General features: G+C 42.6%; 1 protein-coding gene across 1 annotated transcript; it reads left to right on the top strand.

Annotated features, from left to right (window-relative positions):
• Positions 1 to 207: 207 nt before the first annotated feature.
• Positions 208 to 19,156, top strand: tprg1 (tumor protein p63 regulated 1). The gene is made up of 6 exons (XM_010871262.4): positions 208 to 362; positions 1,138 to 1,434; positions 2,440 to 2,531; positions 4,285 to 4,461; positions 15,747 to 15,900; positions 17,764 to 19,156. Exons 2-6 carry the CDS (start codon positions 1,147 to 1,149, stop codon positions 17,956 to 17,958), a joined length of 906 nt encoding a protein of 301 aa, XP_010869564.2. The 5' UTR covers positions 208 to 362; positions 1,138 to 1,146; the 3' UTR covers positions 17,959 to 19,156.
• The last annotated feature ends 1,142 nt before the right edge of the window (positions 19,157 to 20,298 follow it).

Raw genomic sequence — 20,298 nt, 5'->3', positions numbered from 1 at the left:
GACTGCAGCAGGCCTCGGCTACACAGCGGTTCAAAGAGCAGACAGGATGGCAACACAAATCATTGTTTAGCCACATCTGCTCTTTTGTAAAGCCCACGTGCAAGTCCCAGGGAACCCACTGAACTACTCCCGTTGGCGCGTGCATTATCTTTAGAGCGTAACCAAACCTGATATCGGTGGGCAAAAAGTGAGCGACAAGTGTGTTTGTTTCCGTGATGAGTGCCCGCGCCCTGGCCCGCCCATTAAAATTAGACACGGAACAAGGAAACGAAAATCTTTGAGCTGTGCATCTTTCACTCACACCGTAGTCCTTTTGCTTTCTTCTGGCAATAACACTTCCCGGATATATCACATACAAACCGGTAAGTATAGCCAATACCATCCGAATATGTTTTTTTAATATAGCTGTTTTTACATATATTTTTCATAATTCACGAAATAAGTGTCGTGAAATCTGTCTTTTTTCATGATTCAAGAAAGCAGTGTACGTGAAACCTGTCTTTCTACATACTTCACTTGTTTGACCAACACTGTGTATTGTGGCTACAATTGATACCAAACACGGACTGGAAGTGGGAAGTGTGTTGAAGTTATGTAGTAAAAATCAGTTTCCGGTAGCTCAATAATTTCTGCTATTTTGTAGCTGAGGATTGGAGCGTGGGTCAAGACGCGTCATGGCAACAACATTTTCTGTTCCTGCAACAAAGCCCCAGCGCACCACTCACTACACGTCAAGCCCTTTAATAATGCTACCCTGTTATAAAAAGCAAGCCATTTAAATAGAATACATTGTTTTCGTTGTCAGTTGCACATTAACCCAACTCTTTGGAATTAATGAGGTGCTGAATCAGACAAATGGTCTATTATTTGGCAACATTTTGGCTGCTGGCTCAAGGCTCTAAACCAGGGGTATTTATAACTTACACTACAAGGACCAGAGCCTGATGGTTTTATATTCCACTGTCATCTTTAATTGCACAAATCTGGTGTCCCAGGTCTAAATAAGTCTGTGATTAGAGGGTTGCAATGGGCAAATGGAGTGGAACCAGCTTTGAGGTCCAAATTTGAATAGCACTGCTCTAAACAGTAGGCCACCTGATCGCTAATGAGAGCTTTGTGGGTTCTGGTAATACACAGGACACAGCCATGTCTGATGGGGAAGCAGTGACATTCAAGGCCGTAGAACTGGACCATCCAGAACTAGGACCAGAGGCCCAGGCATCCCCTCAGGTGGATCCGCCACAGACCTCCGCACTGCCCCAGCCCCAGAACTGGACAGACTCCCGGGCCCTGGAGGGAGGTCCTCCAGGGCAGCAACCAGAGGACAAGGCTCCTGCCACTGTCGTAGCACCTGGGTCTGGCGCTGAGGTGGCAGCCGGCCAGTGGAGCTCTGCAATGGATCAGTTCAAACTCAAGAGGTTCTTTGTTCTGAGGGTAAATGTTGTCTGCTTCGTATGCTTAGCATAATGTCAAGGTTTATCAAACACCCTTGTGCTGAGTGTCAGTATTATCTGTTTCGTATGCTTAGCATAATGTCAAGGTTTATCAAACACGCTTGTTCTGAGGGTCAGTATTATCTGCTTCGTATGCTTAGCATAATGTCAAGGTTTATCAAACACCCTTGTGCTGAGTGTCAGTATTATCTGCTTCGTATGCTTAGCATAATGTCAAGGTTTATCAAACACCCTTGTGCTGAGTGTCAGTATTATCTGCTTCGTATGCTTAGCATAATGTCAAGGTTTATCAAACACCCTTGTGCTGAGTGTCAGTATTATCTGTTTCGTATGCTTAGCATAATGTCAAGGTTTATCAAACACGCTTGTTCTGAGGGTCAGTATTATCTGCTTCGTATGCTTAGCATAATGTCAAGGTTTACTGAACACGCTTGGCTGGCCTACTGTTGTGTAGTAAAGTAAAGTAAAGTAATAGAGTTAAGCAACGATATGGTTAATAAGGCAGTAAATTCAAGTAAGCACGTCTTGCACAACATTTCTATGTCTCTTTTTGCTAAAATGTATTAAGTCTGACTTGTTGCAGTGTACCAATCCACAATGCAATGGCTATTTAATTAACTATCAGAACAGTTCGATCAGATAAACACTGCAGATTAACGTCCCCCCTTGACTGCCTGGGTCCTACCGCGCCTACGGTAAATACAATTACGCTTAATCAGCTGCCGGGCCAGCGAGTCACTCCTAAACAAACCTCATTAATCTGCACTCTTATTTACCAACACTAAGACATATCGAGTCTGGGACTTGGCCCGTTGGCACTTCCACACGGCGGCTTGCCAGCTGATCGTCTACCGCTGGGGCCATGTGAGGACAGACCAGCGGCCTGGGCCCCTTGTTGGCCGTGGCTTTCCAGCATTCGGGTCGGCACGGTGTTTGCTCCTGTATGTTGCCCGGGATGAGCTAACCGGTTGTTTTCCATGTTCAGCCCGGTACTCTGAACCAAGCCCTGCAAGACATTCACGCTCTGGTCGACCCGAAGGAGGATGGCCCCGTCCAGAGCGCCTGGCTGATGGCTGAGTGAGTTCTTGACCTTTCCCTACCTCTTGTTTTGTACTTGTTTGCCATAGCCATTGTTGTACCGGGAAATGGAAACTCTGGGGTTTGTTTGAGGTTGAATATGCTTGTGAAGCTTCATTTTAAACATTTTAGACTTCAATGAAAAGTGTATCGTCCTCTACCAAAAACATCCAGTATCTATAATAAATCCTGTTGCCGCGGGATTCTTTTCAAATTAGAGTATCGCCGGACCAATACATTTTGAGAAAAAAAAGCTGCTCTGGTGAAACTTTTGTTTGTCCATAGTTTAAAACAAAATGCCTGGCAAAACTGTAGTTCGCAACACTGGAGTTCAACATGACCTCACACCCACTGAATGACAAATTGGCAGCTCAGACTGGGCGCCGCATGATGGCTTAGGCTGTTGCCCTGTTGAAAGGTCAAGGCCTCCACCGGTCTCTGGTGTACAGCGCACTGACATTAGGTTTTCCTCCTGGATTGTCCTTGTGCTTGTAGCTAACTAGCCACGAGCACATGTCTATCATCCATAATCCACAAATCAAGTTCCGGTACGCAAACTCTAATTTACTTTGCCTGGACTTGTGTAGGTTTATTACTGCATTAAGGCCAACACAGAAAATAGATCTTTGGAGATATGGGCTTATTCAATAGAATGCACGCAGAATGTTTTTAGAATCATCTTACATTTTGAGGGAACAAATTGGTGATTTTGAGAAATGCTATAAAATGAATAGAAGGGAGACAGCTCAGCTGCATATGCCCCACTGATTAATAAAGTCTATGGAAGGAAACTTAGTTACTGTGAGTCAGGTACCTATAAGAAAATCAATCTACTTTCACCCCAGGTACCTATAAGAAAATCAATCTACTTTCACTCCTGGATACAGCCTGTGCAGGTCTGTAGAATGATCAGTCTGTCTAGATATCACATAGATATCACAACACATAGATATCACATAGATATCACAACACTTAGATATCACATAGATATCACAACAATGTAGCAAAACAACATATTTCTGTTGGAGCCAGTTCTAATGATGTCACTGGAAACAATATTGCCTGCTGGGCGGGCCACTGATCACATGATTCCCTGTGAACAGAACACTGCCTGGTGGGTGTTGGTTCTATGAGTGTGTTGTTTTGTCTGTTCTTAGTTTGTTTTCAGTCATTGAAACTAAACTGTTTGTGTGAACAGGTATACACAGGGCCCGGCCGTCAAAGAGACCTTGGTCTCAGCCAGTGTTCTTTGTTGAAATAAAGGTTTAATTATAATAATAACTGTGTAATGTAAGTGTTTGGGTCAAATGGGGGAAAAGCCATGTAAACAAGGTGTGTGTGCATTGTGGGTAGGTGACACATAGTCACTGACTGTTTGTCTGTGTCAGTAGGAAATGGACTCTTATCTTTCTGCATCATGAATGAAGTTACTGTACACCAATAACCAGTAACTTCATTTTGAGGAACTATACAGTAACCTCACTGAATGCTGGTCTCAGTTGTTCCCATCATTACTTCCTTCCTGCAACCCGTATCGGGTGATTATAAGCAATGTTTTTTTTATTGGCATCGGCCGATTGGCTTAAAATCTTCCAGATATTTCAGCCCAAGATAAACATAATCGTTACCGTCATTGGCCAACTCTAGCATGCCAATATCGGCTATCAACATCGGCCAACAGTTTTCCTGTCGGTGCCTCCCTACTCCCTGGGTTAAAGATGTGATCAACGGAAATGCTCTGTCCCGTCCTCAGGGTGGACCACTGGAACAATGAGCGAGAGCGCGTGGTCCTCATCACAGAGAACTCCCTGTTGCTGTGTAAGTATGACTTCGTCATGCTCAACTGTGAACAGATTCAGAGGATCCCGCTCAACTTCATAGACCGCATCTCCTACGGCAACTTCATCTTTCCTCAGCGCTCTCTCCTCAAGTAAGTACCTCTCCCACACCCCCGACCACACTCCTCCTCCTCCCTCCCCTCCTCTACGGTCCTCTCCCCACTTGTCTCCTCCAGTACAATTCTTTCCCCTCCATCTCCTCCTCTCTCAATCCTCCTCCCTCCCCTCCTGTCCTCCACTACACTCCTTTTTCCTCCAACTAACTTTGTCTGTGATCCTAATGGATGTACACTAGTGACACGTACAGATAATGGATGAACACTAGTGACACATACAGATAATGGATGTACACTAGTGACACGTACAGATAATGGATGTACACTAGTGACACGTAAAGATAATGGATGTACACTAGTGACACGTACAGATAATGGATGTACACTAGTGACACATACAGATAATGGATGTACACTAGTGACACGTACAGATAATGGATGTACACTAGTGACACGTACAGATAATGGATGTACACTAGTGACACGTAAAGATAATGGATGTACACTAGTGACACGTACAGATAATGGATGTACACTAGTGACACGTACAGATAATGGATGAACACTAATGACACGTAAAGATAATGGATGTACACTAATGACACGTACAGATAATGGATGAACACTAGTGACACATACAGATAATGGATGAACACTAATGACACGTACAGATAATGGATGAACACTAGTGACACGTACAGATAATGGATGAACACTAATGACACGTAAAGATAATGGATGTACACTAGTGACACATACAGATAATGGATGAACACTAGTGACACGTACAGATAATGGATGCACACTAGTGACACGTACAGATAATGGATGCACACTAGTGACACGTACAGATAATGGATGAACACTAGTGACACGTACAGATAATGGATGAACACTAATGACACGTAAAGATAATGGATGAACACTAGTGACACGTACAGATAATGGATGTACACTAGTGACACGTACAGATAATGGATGAACACTAGTGACACGTACAGATAATGGATGAACACTAGTGACACGTACAGATAATGGATGAACACTAGTGACACGCACAGATAATGGATGAACACTAGTGACACGTACAGATAATGGATGTACACTAGTGACACGTACAGATAATGGATGTACACTAGTGACACGTACAGATAATGGATGTACACTAGTGACACGTACAGATAATGGATGTACACTAGTGACACGTACAGATAATGGATGTACACTAGTGACACGTACAGATAATGGATGAACACTAGTGACACGTACAGATAATGGATGTACACTAGTGACACGTACAGATAATGGATGTACACTAGTGACACGTACAGATAATGGATGTACACTAGTGACACGTACAGATAATGGATGTACACTAGTGACACGTACAGATAATGTCTAGACAGTCTGTAGAAGGGTCTCTGAGCCTCTAGCCCTGGAAATGGGACATTTTAACCCTGGAGTACACTCACATTGCCTGCAGGTATGCTTGTTAGGCCACCGTTGACCTGAATGTCCATAAGTATGCCAAAACTCTTTATAACCATTCTCCACTACGTTTCTTCAGAGTGAATGTCCATGCTGTTAAAAATCTTCCGCTGACCAGTTTTTTTTTTCTACTGGCAAATTCAGTTTTGATCCACCAGTCTCACATATGTCCTGCCAAGCAATCCGTCCTTTCTGTCTCTTTTGGAAAGTGAACCTACATGTACACTATTGACTTTTAAAGGTACAGTAGCTGAAAGGTAATCAGTAAGTATAACCTTTGTATGTTTAGTAATTTGACATGCGATAAGCCAAGATTTGATTATAGACCAGTACAGCTGTTTAGTTAACTGTTTGGAGGGTCTTGATTTGGCGATCATAGCCTTATCCATATCTGAGGCACAGATCAATATCTGTGATCCACTTCACCTTGGTCATTTTACAAGCCGTAGAGTCCTCTCAAAGAGGTGGCATGTAAATATGGATTCATGCCAGATTGCAGAAGGTGAGAAAACAAATGTCTGTATATTTAAGGGTGTATTAGACAAAACCAGACCATAACAAAATGATTACTGGAGACATCATGTGACTTCCCTTATCAGTTAGTCTCCCACAGTTGTCCTTGAGTTGTGGAACCGTGTATAAGGTTGGTTATCTTCCAGGTCAGAGTGCACAGTATACAATCCCTGGGCATTAAGTAGGCGGGTTTCAGGAGAACTCGGGCTCAGGAGAACCCGGGCTCAGGAGAACCGGGCTCCGCTATACAGGGATGGACCATCTGTACTCATTATGTCTATTCCCGGTGACCTCTGATAATAAAAGAATCACCAAGAGGCAGCTTTTCTGTCGACAGTGTGTCGGGTCCTTGGCATGTCAGCGGTCCCATCCAGTGTTACAGGACAGCTTGTCCCGGCCCAGAATGTTTTCAGACTAACAGTTAAATACATCACTGAATGAGCAAGTAACGTTCCCTCATTTACAGTCTTATGCTACAGTCCCATTCCAGAGCTTTTTCTACTGCCTTATTATACAGTCTTAATTCTACAGTCTTATTCTAGAACATTATTCTACAGTGTTAATTGTACAGTCATAATTCTAAAGTCTTATTCTAAAGCCGTATTCTACTGTCTTATTCTAGAACCCTGTTATAGAGCCCTATTTTACAGTATTAGTCTAAAGCCCAATTCTATGGTCTTATACTAGAGCCCCATTCTAGAGTTTTGTTTACAGTCTTGTCCTTAATAGAAATGTGAAAGTGTTCATGATGACAGGTGGTGGCCATTATCACCGTGACATTAGACTGAGATGATGCTGATCAAATGGGGTGGGGAAGTCGCAGATTATTCTGGGACAGAGGAAGGCAAGTTAAGATTTGGGGCGGGACAACTGTTCCCCAAATCAACGCTAATTAATTTGGTGAATCAAATGTAATGCATTATGAAGCAGAAGCATAACACTGGACAGGGTGCGGCAGTCTGTACTGAAAATACTGTTGATTTCCGGCATTGCATTCAAATAAAATGTAAAACTGGGTGCAGAGCTTTTGCCAAGATTAAGACTCTATCTCTCTCAATGCAGTTAATTAAATCTCTCTCCTAGGTCTTTCTAACCAGAGTCACAACAATTTGTTGCTAACTAGGTTTTTCTAACCAAAGTGCCAATATACACATTTGTTTTACGATGACTGTGAGGAATTTTTATAGATTAAATTAAATCAAATTATATTTTCTAACTCATAACTTTAACCCCTTAATATTATAACCGTGGCTTCAATCCCAAGCAAAAAAAGTGAAAACCGGCAAAAAGTAATCATTTACTCTGGGTTAATATACTGTGGTTGTCTGGTATATGGTAACACACACAGACACACACATACTGTACTGTCACCCTTCTGAGCCTGGTTCCTCTCTAGGTTTCTTCCTAAATTTCGTCCTTCTTAAAGATTTTTTCCTAGCCACTGAAATTCAACACTACTATTGTTTGCTCCTTGGGGTTTAATGCCGGGTGTTTTGTAAAAGCACTTTGTGACAACTGCTGATGTAAAAAGGGCTTTATAAATAAATGTTTGATTGCTTGATTTGATTGACTGTTTATTGAACTGGGCTCTGATGTGCTGGGATGTGCCAGGATGTGCTGGGATGTGCGTTCATGGAAGGTGTAATTATTTAAATGCATAGGGAAACTTCGGGCATCCATGACTCTTTACTCACAACAGCAAAAGGCCCTAAAATAAACTGTTTTTATTTTGTTTTATTGAGCAGTGGAGGCAGATTACACTCAGTGGACAACCATTGATTTAAAATGATTACCTAGAAAAATTTGAAATATGGTATGAAATCTAATGTAAAGGAACCAGTAGATGCTTTGAAATCCAATCTGTCGATTGGTTGTTTGTACCGTTTCAACGTCTGAAAGGACAATAAACAGCAATGTTGTCCAAATGTGTATGAATCAGAATCAGTACCATGAAATGTGGTGTGGTTGTCCTTCCATGTAATTGCCTCAGGCAGGTGGAACGCTTCGTTAGCTTACTGGGAAAATAAGGAAAGTCTTTGAAGGTGCATGGGAGGAGAGTAAAAGAGGTTCATCCCATGTTTTCTCTAGACACACTTTAGATAGCGTGCGGAGTGTGTGTTTGTGTGTCTGGTAGAGAGAGAAAGTGTGGGTGTGGGTGTGTGGAGAGACTAGTGCGTTACTGTTTTCTCTCCAACGTGTCTAGACGAGGTAATTAGTAGCTATCTAGCACATTATTTACTTCTCCTATCTAAAAGGAACGGATTCAACTGAATCCCGGCAGGACTTGCGTCAGTAAAGCGATGTGAGGAAAAAAATTCAGAGGCTTCAAAAGAAGCACTTCCCCTCCTGCATCCAATATTCAACAGCAGAGGGAGCTCTTGGACTCCGATGTTTCTAGGCCTGTTCCCTGTTCCACCTGGGTACAATGTCCTATGAAATCATACATGAGTATGTTACAGGAAGTACGCTGGTTAACACATCCATAGGAAATATCTTCCATCATTTAACAGATTTAGTGAAATAATCTGTGGTTGACAAAACCTGCACCTAACGCTCCAGTGATGTGGGTTCATCAGCTGAAAGAGTGTGGGGACGAGAGGAGGGGTCACAGGTCAAAGATACATATCTGTTTTGCTCTCTCAGTGTTTAGGATAAGGTTAGGTGGTGTGAGCAAACATTAGGCCCTAAAACTAGCCCTCAGCCTCTAAAGGTTAGGTGGTGTTACAAGATCTGGGGAGTGTATATACATATATATACATACATACATACATACATACATACATACATACATACATACATACATACATACATACAGGAGCTGGTCATAAAATTAGAATATCATCAAAAAGTTGGTTTATTTCTGTAGTTCCATTCAAAAAGCGAAACTTGTATAATGTATACATTCATTACACACCGACTGATATATTTCAAATGTTTATTTCTTTTAATTTTGATGATTTTAACTGACAACTTATGAAAACAGTAGCTCAGAAAATTAGAATATTGTGAAAAGGTTAAATATTTAAGACACCTGGTGCCACACTCTAATCAGCTAACACCTGCAAAGGCCTTTAAATGGTCTCTCAGTCTAGTTCTGTAGGCAACACAATCATGGGGAAGACTGCTGACTTGACAGCTGTCCAAAAGACGACCATTGACACCTTGCACAAGAAGGGAAAGACACAAAAGGTCATAGATAAAGAGGCTGGCTGTTCACCGAGCTCTGTGTCCAAGCACATTAATAGAGAGGCGAAGGGAAGGAAAAAATGTGGTAGAAAAAGTGTACAAGCAATAGGGATAACCGCATCCTGGAGAGGATTGTGAAACAAAACCCATTCAAAACTGTGGGGGAGATTCACAAAGAGTGGACTGCAGCTGGAATCAGTGCTTCAAGAACCACCACGCACAGACGTATGCAAGACATGGGTTTCAGCTGTTGCATTCCTTGTCAAGCCACTCTTGAACAAGAGACATTGTCAGAAGCGTCTCGCCTGGGCTAAAGACAAAAAGGACTGGACTGCTGCTGAGTTATGTTCTCTGATGAAAGTACATTTTGCATTTCCTTTGGAAATCAAGGTCCCAGAGTCTGGAGGAAGAGAGGAGAGGCACAGAATCCACGTTGCTTGAAGTCCAGTGTAAAGTTTCCACAGTCAGTGATGGTTTGGGGTGCCATGTCATCTGCTGGTGTTGGTTCACTGTGTTTTCTGAGGTCCAAGGTCAACGCAGCCGTCTACCAGGAAGTTTTAGAGCACTTCATGCTTCCTGCTGCTGACCAACTTTATGGAGATTCAGATTTCATTTTCCAACAGGACTTGGCACCTGCACACAGTGCCAAAGCTACCAGTACCTGGTTTAAGGACCATGGTATCCCTGTTCTTAATTGGCCAGCAAACTCGCCTGACCTTAACCCTTTAGAAAATCTATGGGGTATTGTGAAGAAGAAGATGCGATACGCCAGACCCAACAATGCAGAAGAGCTGAAGGCCACTATCAGTGCAACCTGGGCTCTCATAACACCTGAGCAGTGCCACAGACTGATCGACTCCACGCCACGCCGCATTGCTGCAGTAATTCAGGCAAAATGAGCCCCAACTAGTATTGAGTGCTGTACATGCTCATACTTTTCATGTTCATACTTTTCAGTTGGCCAACATTTCTACAAATATTATTTTTGTATTGGTCTTAAGTAATATTCACATTTTCGGAGATACTGAATTTGGGATTTTCATTAGTTGTCAGTTATAATCATCACAATTAAAAGAAAAAACACTTCAGTCTGTGTGTAATGAATGAATATAATATACAAGTTTCACTTTTTGAATTACTGAAATAAATCAACTTTTTGATGATATTCTAATTTTATGACCAGCACCTGTATATATAGATCATAGATACAGACCTCTCTGACCTGAATAGTAGATATATAAACCATAGATACAGAAATCTCTCTGACCTGAACAGTAGATATATAAACCATAGATACAGACCTCTCTGACCTGAACAGTAGATATATAAACCATAGATACAGAAATCTCTCTGACCTGAACAGTAGATATATAAACCATAGATAGAGACCTCTCTGACCTAAATGGTCACACCCTCATCTACTTCTTGTTGCCAACACTGCACCACACCCCTCTCTTTCTATTCTCTTTTATTTTTCTGTCTTTTTTCCTCTCAATCAATTTTAATTAGATAGATTGAATAGGCTTTATTGATATGGGAACATTTTGTTTTCATTGCCCATTCAAGTGGAAAATAAGCAATTTATAATAAATAACACAAGTGAAAAGCAAAATGTATTAAACGTTTTTAATATGAATGACATGGGAAAAAGGTAATATTGGTTGTTTTTACAGTGTCGTTCTCTACTGGTTGACCTTTTCCCATGGCAATTGGCCTCACATCTTGCTGCTTTGATTGGTCAAAAATACAGGGGATTATAACTGGCTCTCTCTTCCCTATCTCCATCTCATCTTTCAGTCAAATCATTTGGGAGGAAGAGGGGAATTTGGTGAATATATAATTGGATGGATGGTTTGTTAAAAGAGAGACCGTGATAGAGGAAGATTCTGAGGCCATATTGAGCCACAAGGGGATTTGTGTGTTGACTCAGAGACAATGTGGGCCAGAGTCATGACAACTGAACCGGGCCTGGTATTGATCCAGTAGTGTTGATCCAATGGTCCTGATCTCTCGGCGTGTTGCAGGGATGCACAGGAATTTAGTCATTCAACAATCAACATGCAAGATTTCAGCTGTATATACATTTTGCTAAAGTATATTTTTACAAAATACAATAGATTATAGTTCAAGTCAGTAAATTAAAATCATAAAATACCAAAGTACAGATTTAAAAAAACAAATATCTCCCATCTTTGCATACAGCTCCTTGGGAAATCATTGAATGTCCAACCCACATCACTGTGCCTTATTAACACAGTAAAGACTACAGGACCTTTGGCTGGCTGGAGAGAGAGAGAGAGGGAGAGAGAGAGAGAGAGAGAGAGAGCGGGAGAGAGAGAGAGAGAGAGAGAGAGAGAGAGCGGGAGAGAGAGAGAGAGAGAGAGAGAGCGGGAGCGAGTGAGGGGGCCCCACCCCATTGTGCCTGTCTGGGCTGGTGCCCTCCATAGTGATATGTTACCTGAGGAATTCTTTATACTCTGCCTCTGTCAAGCCACTTACAGCAGAGTAAATAGCTCCACCCTCACCTCATCCCATCTCCCTGAGTCCACCCTGCTGAAATAATATCAGTCATCTATGGGATGGGCTCATTTTAGTCATTTAGCCCTCTTCTCCACAGCGCATATGTTTTGGCAAAGAGCCAGGTGAAACAACCACACCGCTTGCTCGTTCTCCTTCCAGCAGAGCATTCGGTCTGTATCCAAAATGGCCCCCCTGTTCACTAGTTAATCGTGCTCTCCTGTTGACTCCCCCGGTCAAACGTATTGCCCTACAAGCTGGGATGGCTGGTTGGCAGCACGGTGGTGTTCAGGAAGCCATCGTCCAGAATGTGGGCGTGCGTAGAATAGATGTTTTAACGGAGACAGTGGTGCAGGCACTATAGAGGCGGTCACAGGGGTGTGTGTGTGTGTGTGTGGCTGTGTGTTGACGAGGAGACCGCAGCTGGATTCTGTACCCTCAGGGAGAGAACTCGGCATGCAGGAAGTGCTGTTGCTCAAGGTGTGTTCTGGGACGACTTGCCTAACCCAAGGATTACAGAACGATGGAACATTAGGACAAATAAAATTAGGACGGACCAATGGCACGCCTCTGTTTTTCTGCCCACTGTTCTGTTACGTATTAACATGGCCTGATGATGATGCCTCAGCGCTCCGTCAACACCCTGGATGACAGCTTTGGCAGACATATAGAGAAATGAGGAAAAAGGATTTAGGGATGAGAGAAGAAAAGAGAGAGAGAGAGAAGGTGGGGGAAAGGAGAGGGGGGAGAGAGAGGAGAGCGATGGAGAGAGGAGAGGAGAGGAGAGGGAGGAGAGAGAGGAGAGGAGAGGGAGGAGAGCGATGGAGAAAGCCGACAATGCAAAAAACAGATCCGCCAACTGTGTCTAGTCTCTGTCAATCAAACGCAAAGCTTTTACTTTATCAACGTAGACAGTCATCCCCAATGGATGAGTCTGGGTTCAGCCTGTGTTCTGCTGTGCACTGGAATGTAAAGGCACACAGTGTTTACATTGAATCTTTTTTTTAAATCACATTTTAAAGGCTGCACTGCATTGTTCTGATGGTTGCAGAGTGAAGGAAAGGTAGACATTAATATTAATGGACAGCAGATCCAAAAGCACTATGGACGTTGGACGATATACAATGGTTGTGGCGCCCCCCCCCCCCCACCCCGCCTTAAAAATGTAATTGTTCACCACAAGTGAGTAATGTACACTGAAACAAAAGAGCTGCTGTTTGTGACGCACTCTGGGACGGATGAAGAACACTCAAGACTCGACCGATCAGTCCTCCCTGAGCTGCAACGCTTAATGCACAAAGTAATGGGAGCCCAGTGAAACAGTTTACTGACAGATTACTTAATGTCTCTGAGATTTACTTCAGCGGTTCATAGGAAATTGTGGTTGTCTGAGTGTAGTGGATGGTAGAGAGCTGATTTATGTGAGAGAGCCTGAGAGGGAGAACGTCACGGGATGTATTTGAATATTAGGTTCAAGCCAGTGGCTTAGTCTTAAAGTTGCCTGAAAACAAGTTTCAACCGATAGTTTTGGGGAAATTTGATATTGACTTGGATGAGCAATAGCAGTGGGAGTACCTTCCACTTGTGACCAGATAAATGTGGCTGCTTATATATACAGAGCCTTGCAAAGGTATTCACACCATGGACTGAATTACAAATGGTATGTTGAAATGTAATTCTGTTAGATTGTTTATTTTAAAACGCTGACACTCAACATAAATTTTGTGGGTGTGAGAGTTTTGTAAGAAAATAAAAAAGGAATTGTGTTCCTTGAGTAAGTATACACATCAATATTTAATAGTCACCTATCGCTGCCGTGACAGCTTTCAGTCTTTTGGTATGTACCAGACCCGCACACAGGGTTGGAGGGATTAATGCCCATTCTTCCTGGCAGATTTGGTTCAGGTTGTGAAGGTTGTTTAGACAATCCTAACAGACTGCAATTTTCAAACAGTGCCACAGATTCGCAATATAATTGAGTTCGGGATTTTAACTGGTTCACTGTTGGACATTCACATTGGAGTAATTTAGCTCACGCCCTTTTCCAAAGCAACTTACAGTAGTGAGTGCATGCAGTTCTGACCTGGTCCCCCATGGGAAACAAACCCACAACTTTTAGCCTTGCAAGCGCCATGCTCTACCAACTCAGCTACACAGGATTCTCTTTTCTGTTCCTTTGGCTTTTTTCTTAGGATTCTGCTGAAAGGTGAAATTCCTCCTAAGCAAATTTTGTATTTTAATCAATTGGATGATCTTACAGTTTTTCCCTGTATTTTGCTCCTTCTGTTTTCCATCTGTATGCAGAGTTAAAATCTAAAATGTAGCTAATCAATCAAAGCAGAGTTAATCCAGGTCCCAGGTTTCTATGGTCTTATTAACCTAGTGTTTCAAACTTACAGGGTCTCCCCTAATCAATAAGTATGAAGTTACCATTAGTTCCTTTTTCTAGGTTAGTGTTAGAGAGAGAAAAAGAAAATGACACAAACAAAGTGATCAGCCAGTGACAAGCAGTGGTGGGTGGAGTGTAGAGATCAGCCAGTGACAAGCAATGGTGGGTGGAGTGTAGAGATCAGCCAGTGACAAGCAGTGGTGGGTGGAGTGTAGAGATCAGCCAGTGATAAGCAGTGGTGGGTGGAGTGTAGAGATCAGCCAGTGACAAGCAGTGGTGGGTGGAGTGTAGAGATCAGCCAGTGACAAGCAGTGGTGGGTGGTGTGTAGAGATCAATCAATCAATCAATCAAAATTTATTTATAAAGCGCTTTTTACAACAGCAGTTGTCACAAAGTGCTTTACAGAGACACCCGGCCTTAAACCCCAAGGAGCAAACAACAGTAGTGTTGAATTTCAGTGGCTAGGAAAAACTCCCTAAGAAGGTCGAATTTTAGGAAGAAACCTAGAGAGGACCCAGGCTCAGCCAGTGACAAGCAGTGGTGGGTGGGGTTTAGAGATCAGCCAGTGACAGGCTGTACTGCATTGTTACTGCTGCAGGCCCTGAGGTCTCCAAGTTCAAGTAGACCTACAGTGTTTGCAAACCCGGCTGAACGACATACAGGCAGAAAGAGCAGTTTAAAGGGGCAGTCTCTTTTTTTCTTCATAGTGGAATCTTCGATGTCTCTGTATATTTGGAAATGTCATCACCAAAGCAAGTTTTGTTTTCCCATTACCCAAATATTTTTTTTTAGGAGTGCAGAATGAGAACATTTCCACACATCACAAGAGTTTCTTAACAGATATATTCTAAAACATACCAGTAATAGCCAAAATTATGTTTCTATCTTGTGATTGGCTCTCCCAAATGCCTTTCATAGATTTTACGCTTTGGCTTCACTAGCATCTCAGTGGGAGAAACTGCATGTGTGCTATCTTGGTTTAGTTCTAAAAATCGTTGAATGAGTGTTCCGTATAGTTCATAGCAGGAATTGTGTTTAGAACAAAATGGTTGCCAAATACAATCACATTTAGATTTTGATGGGTTGTGGAAAATAAAGTCCTTTGTACATGTAAAAAAAAAAAAAAAAGAAATGTTGCATTTAATGTTTATATTTATGTATGGCTTCTTTCTGGAGGTATGGGTTTGTAGATTGAAACATTTTTCTTATTCTTGTTCATGTTTTCAGGAGAGAAGAAGACGGTGTGCGTGTGTTCTGGGACAGGCTGAGGGAACCGTCGTTCGCGACTCGGTGGAACCCGTTTGCTACAGACTACCCCTTCAGCACCTTCACCTACCACCCTGTCAGGAATACTGATGAAAAGTTTACTGCCCTCTGTGAGGTAAGATGCAGCACCTCATGACTTCCTGTTTTAGTTCAGTCCTGGACTTCTTAAACAGGCAAACCATTAAGAACAAGTATTTTTTTCCTCTAACAGCCTGCACCTAATAAAACACATCATTGTGTGTGATAGTAGTTCAGCACATAATAAAATACATTAAATTAAACACAGAATTCACTTTTGTACTGTTCACTATATTGTCATCATAGCGGACAGTACAAAATAAAAATACTGCAAATCAAGTCGCCTCTTCCCTGTATTCACTGACATAGACATGTCTCCCCGAACGAACATTAGACACATTAGACAAGACTCAACGGCCTTGATAGGGAAGTGCATTCAGTGCATCAGTTATTTTTAGAAATTGTCTACAAGTTATAAATGTGCCTTATTTAAAAAGAGTTGACCTTCCTTTCACTAGCTCTCTACGTTGAAATATAGTATAGCCAACACCAAAGCACTAGACATTTATTAAAATTTAAAATGATAATAGTTAAATCAACCCAAGAAAAACTTAATGTAAAATAAGGTTGTTGCCGTAAATAACAATGTTGTTGGCATACAGTATTAACCTGGTGAATTCAGTACTAACCTGGTAAATAATGGTACTAACCTGGTAAATACAGTACTAACCTAGTAAATTACGGTACTAAAAAGGTGCTCTGTTACAGGGCGTAATTGCGTTCTAGAGACCGACATTTAACTTTTTTGTGGGGGGGGGGGTCACCAGCGGAAAGGCCTGTGTTACATGTCCCAACCCCCGCCCCCCATCCCCCCCCCACACCTCTCCTTTCCAGTGAAACTGTAACATGCTACAATGTGCCCTGGTACATTTCCATTGTATTACTCAGAGATTCCCACAACAGCATCGGTTTGGTATTTTCCATCGGAATATTAACCTGACGTTACCATGGTTACGGCAGAGGAAGAGGGGCGGGCCCTGTGAGAGGCTCTTCAAGAAAGGCTGTGACCTACTGTAGACACTGGACAAAAAACACTGGTACCCCTGTAGGTCAAACAGATGTTATGGTTTAGCATTGCCAGGAATCTGCCATACCGGTGTCTTGGACAATAGAACCAGAGAGGCTGTCCTTTGTGGCATGAAGTAAGATGGGCCTATCAGGGCCTCTCCATGCCTGGATTGTGGACTAGTGCGACCAGGTCCACGTCACATGGGCTATTTGATGGAAGATTTCATTCATGACATGCTCCTCCCTCCCCTCTCGAACCTTCCCCCACCCACCCACCCTCTCCCCGCCCTCCCGCTCCACCCGCCTCTAGCGGGGCTTCACCTTTTTAACTGATCGGCCCATCCCCCAGTTCAGACAGGCTGAGTCCCAAATGCAAGCCTATTTCCTATTTAGCACACTACTTCCAGGGTGCCGCGGGGCTCTGATAATAAGTGGACTAGAGTGGGTATACTGTGGCATGTGGCCTACAGGGATGTTGCAGGTGAACAGCAGATAGCAGGTGACCTCCCAGATCATGTAACCAGTCATTACAGCCCAGAACATTCCACCACTACTACAGAGGTGTTGAGCAGGAGACGGGAGAGGAAATACTAAACAAAACCTAGTCCATGTCCACTCTCCTCCTTTCTCTCCCTCCTTCTCCTTCTCCCTCTCGCACTCCTGCTTTATTCACCCATTGATTACGGGAATCTTCCAAACCGGGATTTCTGGAAAACCTAGGAATGACGTGAAAAACATTTGGAGATAGTGGGAAAGGCAGGTTAGTTTGTCCTGATAGACTTAAGTGTATGGTTTGATGGATCTGGACCCATGCTGCAGCAGTGCATTGGACACAGACCACGTGATCGCCTTTGTGAAATGTCACTTAATGTTTAAACCCTTTCTCCCTTAGATCCAGACCTTCAGGGAGAAGCTGACAGAGGCAGCCCAGAAGGCACACCTAAGGAAGCCCATCCCTGGGAAGGCCAACGGGGTCTTGGTCCTTAACCAGCCCTTACTCATTGAGGCTTATGTCGGTCTCATGTCCTTTATTGGGAACCAGAACAAGCTGGGCTACTCCCTCGCTCGGGGAAACATAGGGTTTTAAACAGCACTTTTGCTAAACACTTCAGAAGTATGCAGCTACTTGATTACTTAATCATCGTTCAGAGTTGTTTCCAAGTTATATATGAAGACATATTGTATATCAGATTGAAGTTTTGGCTAGAATTTTTTTTAATGCGTATTTCTGGTCGATTTGTTTCTGTTCTCAGCTGCTTTGTTTACATTTGTTTTAACTATTTACTGTTTTGAATTAAATTGGTATATTTATATTTACGTTGCACTGTGAGATTTTCATCCAAATCTCGAATGTCTTTTATAGTTCAATATAACAGTATTTGTGGATTTTATTGTGTATATTTCTTGGGGGGAAAAGTGCCTAAGTGTCCTTAAGGCCAGGATAAGAGTTAACTGGTGAGAGACGATACCCTCATAGCTGTGTTTGACACCATGTTAAATTGTGTAAGTTCAGAACGTGTTGTGTAAAGACAGTATAGAATTGTACAGAACTATTAGGCTAGTAATATGACTGCGTAACCTGTGATACTGTCGAAGATTTTCCAAACACCTAGGTCTGTTTGTGGATTAGACAGATCTGGACCACTTCCACATTGGACGCCAACCTTTGAAGGCACCCGCTATGCAGATCACAGCAAAAGCGTATCTGATTAAACTGGCCTCTAAAAGTGTAAAGTTGAGTATAGTTTTCTGCTGTTGTGAATACCTAAAGGACGAAAGGAGAATGTACTGTCATTTCATACCGTTTCATACACCATGCCAAGTGGTTTTCCGACTGTCATCCAGCTGATAAAGTTTATACAGTACCCATCCGTGACTCCCTCGTGCTGCTCTGATTCACCATTCTCTTCCCTGATTAAGTATTCACAGAGTAAAAACAGACAAAGATCCACATTTCACCAGCTCCTTTCACTGGATGTTTGATCCTCCCATAGGGAGCTGTACATTGGCTTCCTTCGAGATGCTATAATAACTCACCACTGTTTGCAATTCACAGTTGTCTCTCCACGTCCCTTTTTAGTGTGTCCCAAATTCGACACCCTATTTCTACGTAGTTCAATAACTTTCACCAGGGCCATAGGGGCCCTAGTGCACTACACAGGGGAATAGGGTACAGATTTGGGACGCAGGAGAGATGATCCCTGCGTCATGCTTTGTCTTACAGTTTCGATGGTGCATGAGGGTTTGTTTTGGCAGCGCTGTTTAAGGGTTTATAGGGTATTATTACAGTTTGCGAGGCACAGGGAATTTCCCCTGATTTGTAAGTATACCTGCCGTTGTGTTGTTTCTATAGCACTGGTCCCATGTCAAACAACTGGAGCCTACACAGTGAATGAGGGTATTATGTGTGCTATGTGATTATTTCGAGTTTCAGTCCCTTTGGAATTTCAAGCCTAAAATGGGCATCTGTTAAATCAGGCTAACCTCTCCCTGGTCTTTGCCTTTTCTTCATTCTTTTCTTCTCATCTGTAATTGCTTTGTATATCTTTTCTTTTTTTGAAAGTGATAGAATATGTATTCTTGCTTTGTTCGTTAGACTTGGTAGTGGACTAAAGTGTTGCACTATAAAGGGAATAGGGTGCCCTTTGGGATTTGCACAGGTTTTTGGGTCATTGTTCATATTGGAGCTGCACAGGAATTTGGGAATTCATTAAGCGTCTTGGGAATAATAGAAGTTTCAGTAGGCATCTTGGGGATAGTAGACATTTCAGTAGGCGTCTTGGGAATAATAGAAGTTTCTGTAGGCATCTTGGGAAGAGTAGACATTTCAATAGGTGTCTTGGGAATAATAGACTTTTCAGTAGGTAACTTGGGAATATTTGACCTTTCAGTAAGCCTTTTGGGAATAGTAGGCATTTAGGAATCCATTTCTATAATTTTTCTGTTATTAAATCCATTTGTACCGTATATCACTTTGGTCCTTATAATACCAAACACAGTGTCTCTGGTGGTAGTAGAACCACCCCCCCCCCACCCCCCCCACCCCCCCCCCCCCCCCCATGTGAAGCATGGCCGACCGCCTGCCCCTCAGGAGTGTCAGGCCAAGAGGAGATATGCCCAGTGAAGGTGTGTACGACAGCATAGCTCTGCTGTTATTATTCTCACTGCTGGTATGTGTTAAGCATCCACACTCTGATTACAGTGTGATAAATAACACAGTGGCTGACAGTTTACGCCCACACATAATGGACCCTCGTTCAACATTACAGAGGGAGTCAAAATCAGGAAAGAATCCCAGTATGTAGAATATGTAGCTGCTCGAGGTTTTGTACGGGCCCCCTTTTCTCTTGTGTATTTATTTTGCCGCGCAACCTCAAGTTCGTCAACGTATAACTTACTAAATGTTTACACTTTTCCATTCTGTCAC

This window comes from Esox lucius, chromosome 8 (assembly GCF_011004845.1).
Source record: "Esox lucius isolate fEsoLuc1 chromosome 8, fEsoLuc1.pri, whole genome shotgun sequence".
Taxonomy (NCBI): Eukaryota; Metazoa; Chordata; class Actinopteri; order Esociformes; family Esocidae; genus Esox; species Esox lucius.
Note: the sequence above shows the minus strand (reverse complement) of the source record. Positions and strands in the feature narration are given on the sequence as shown.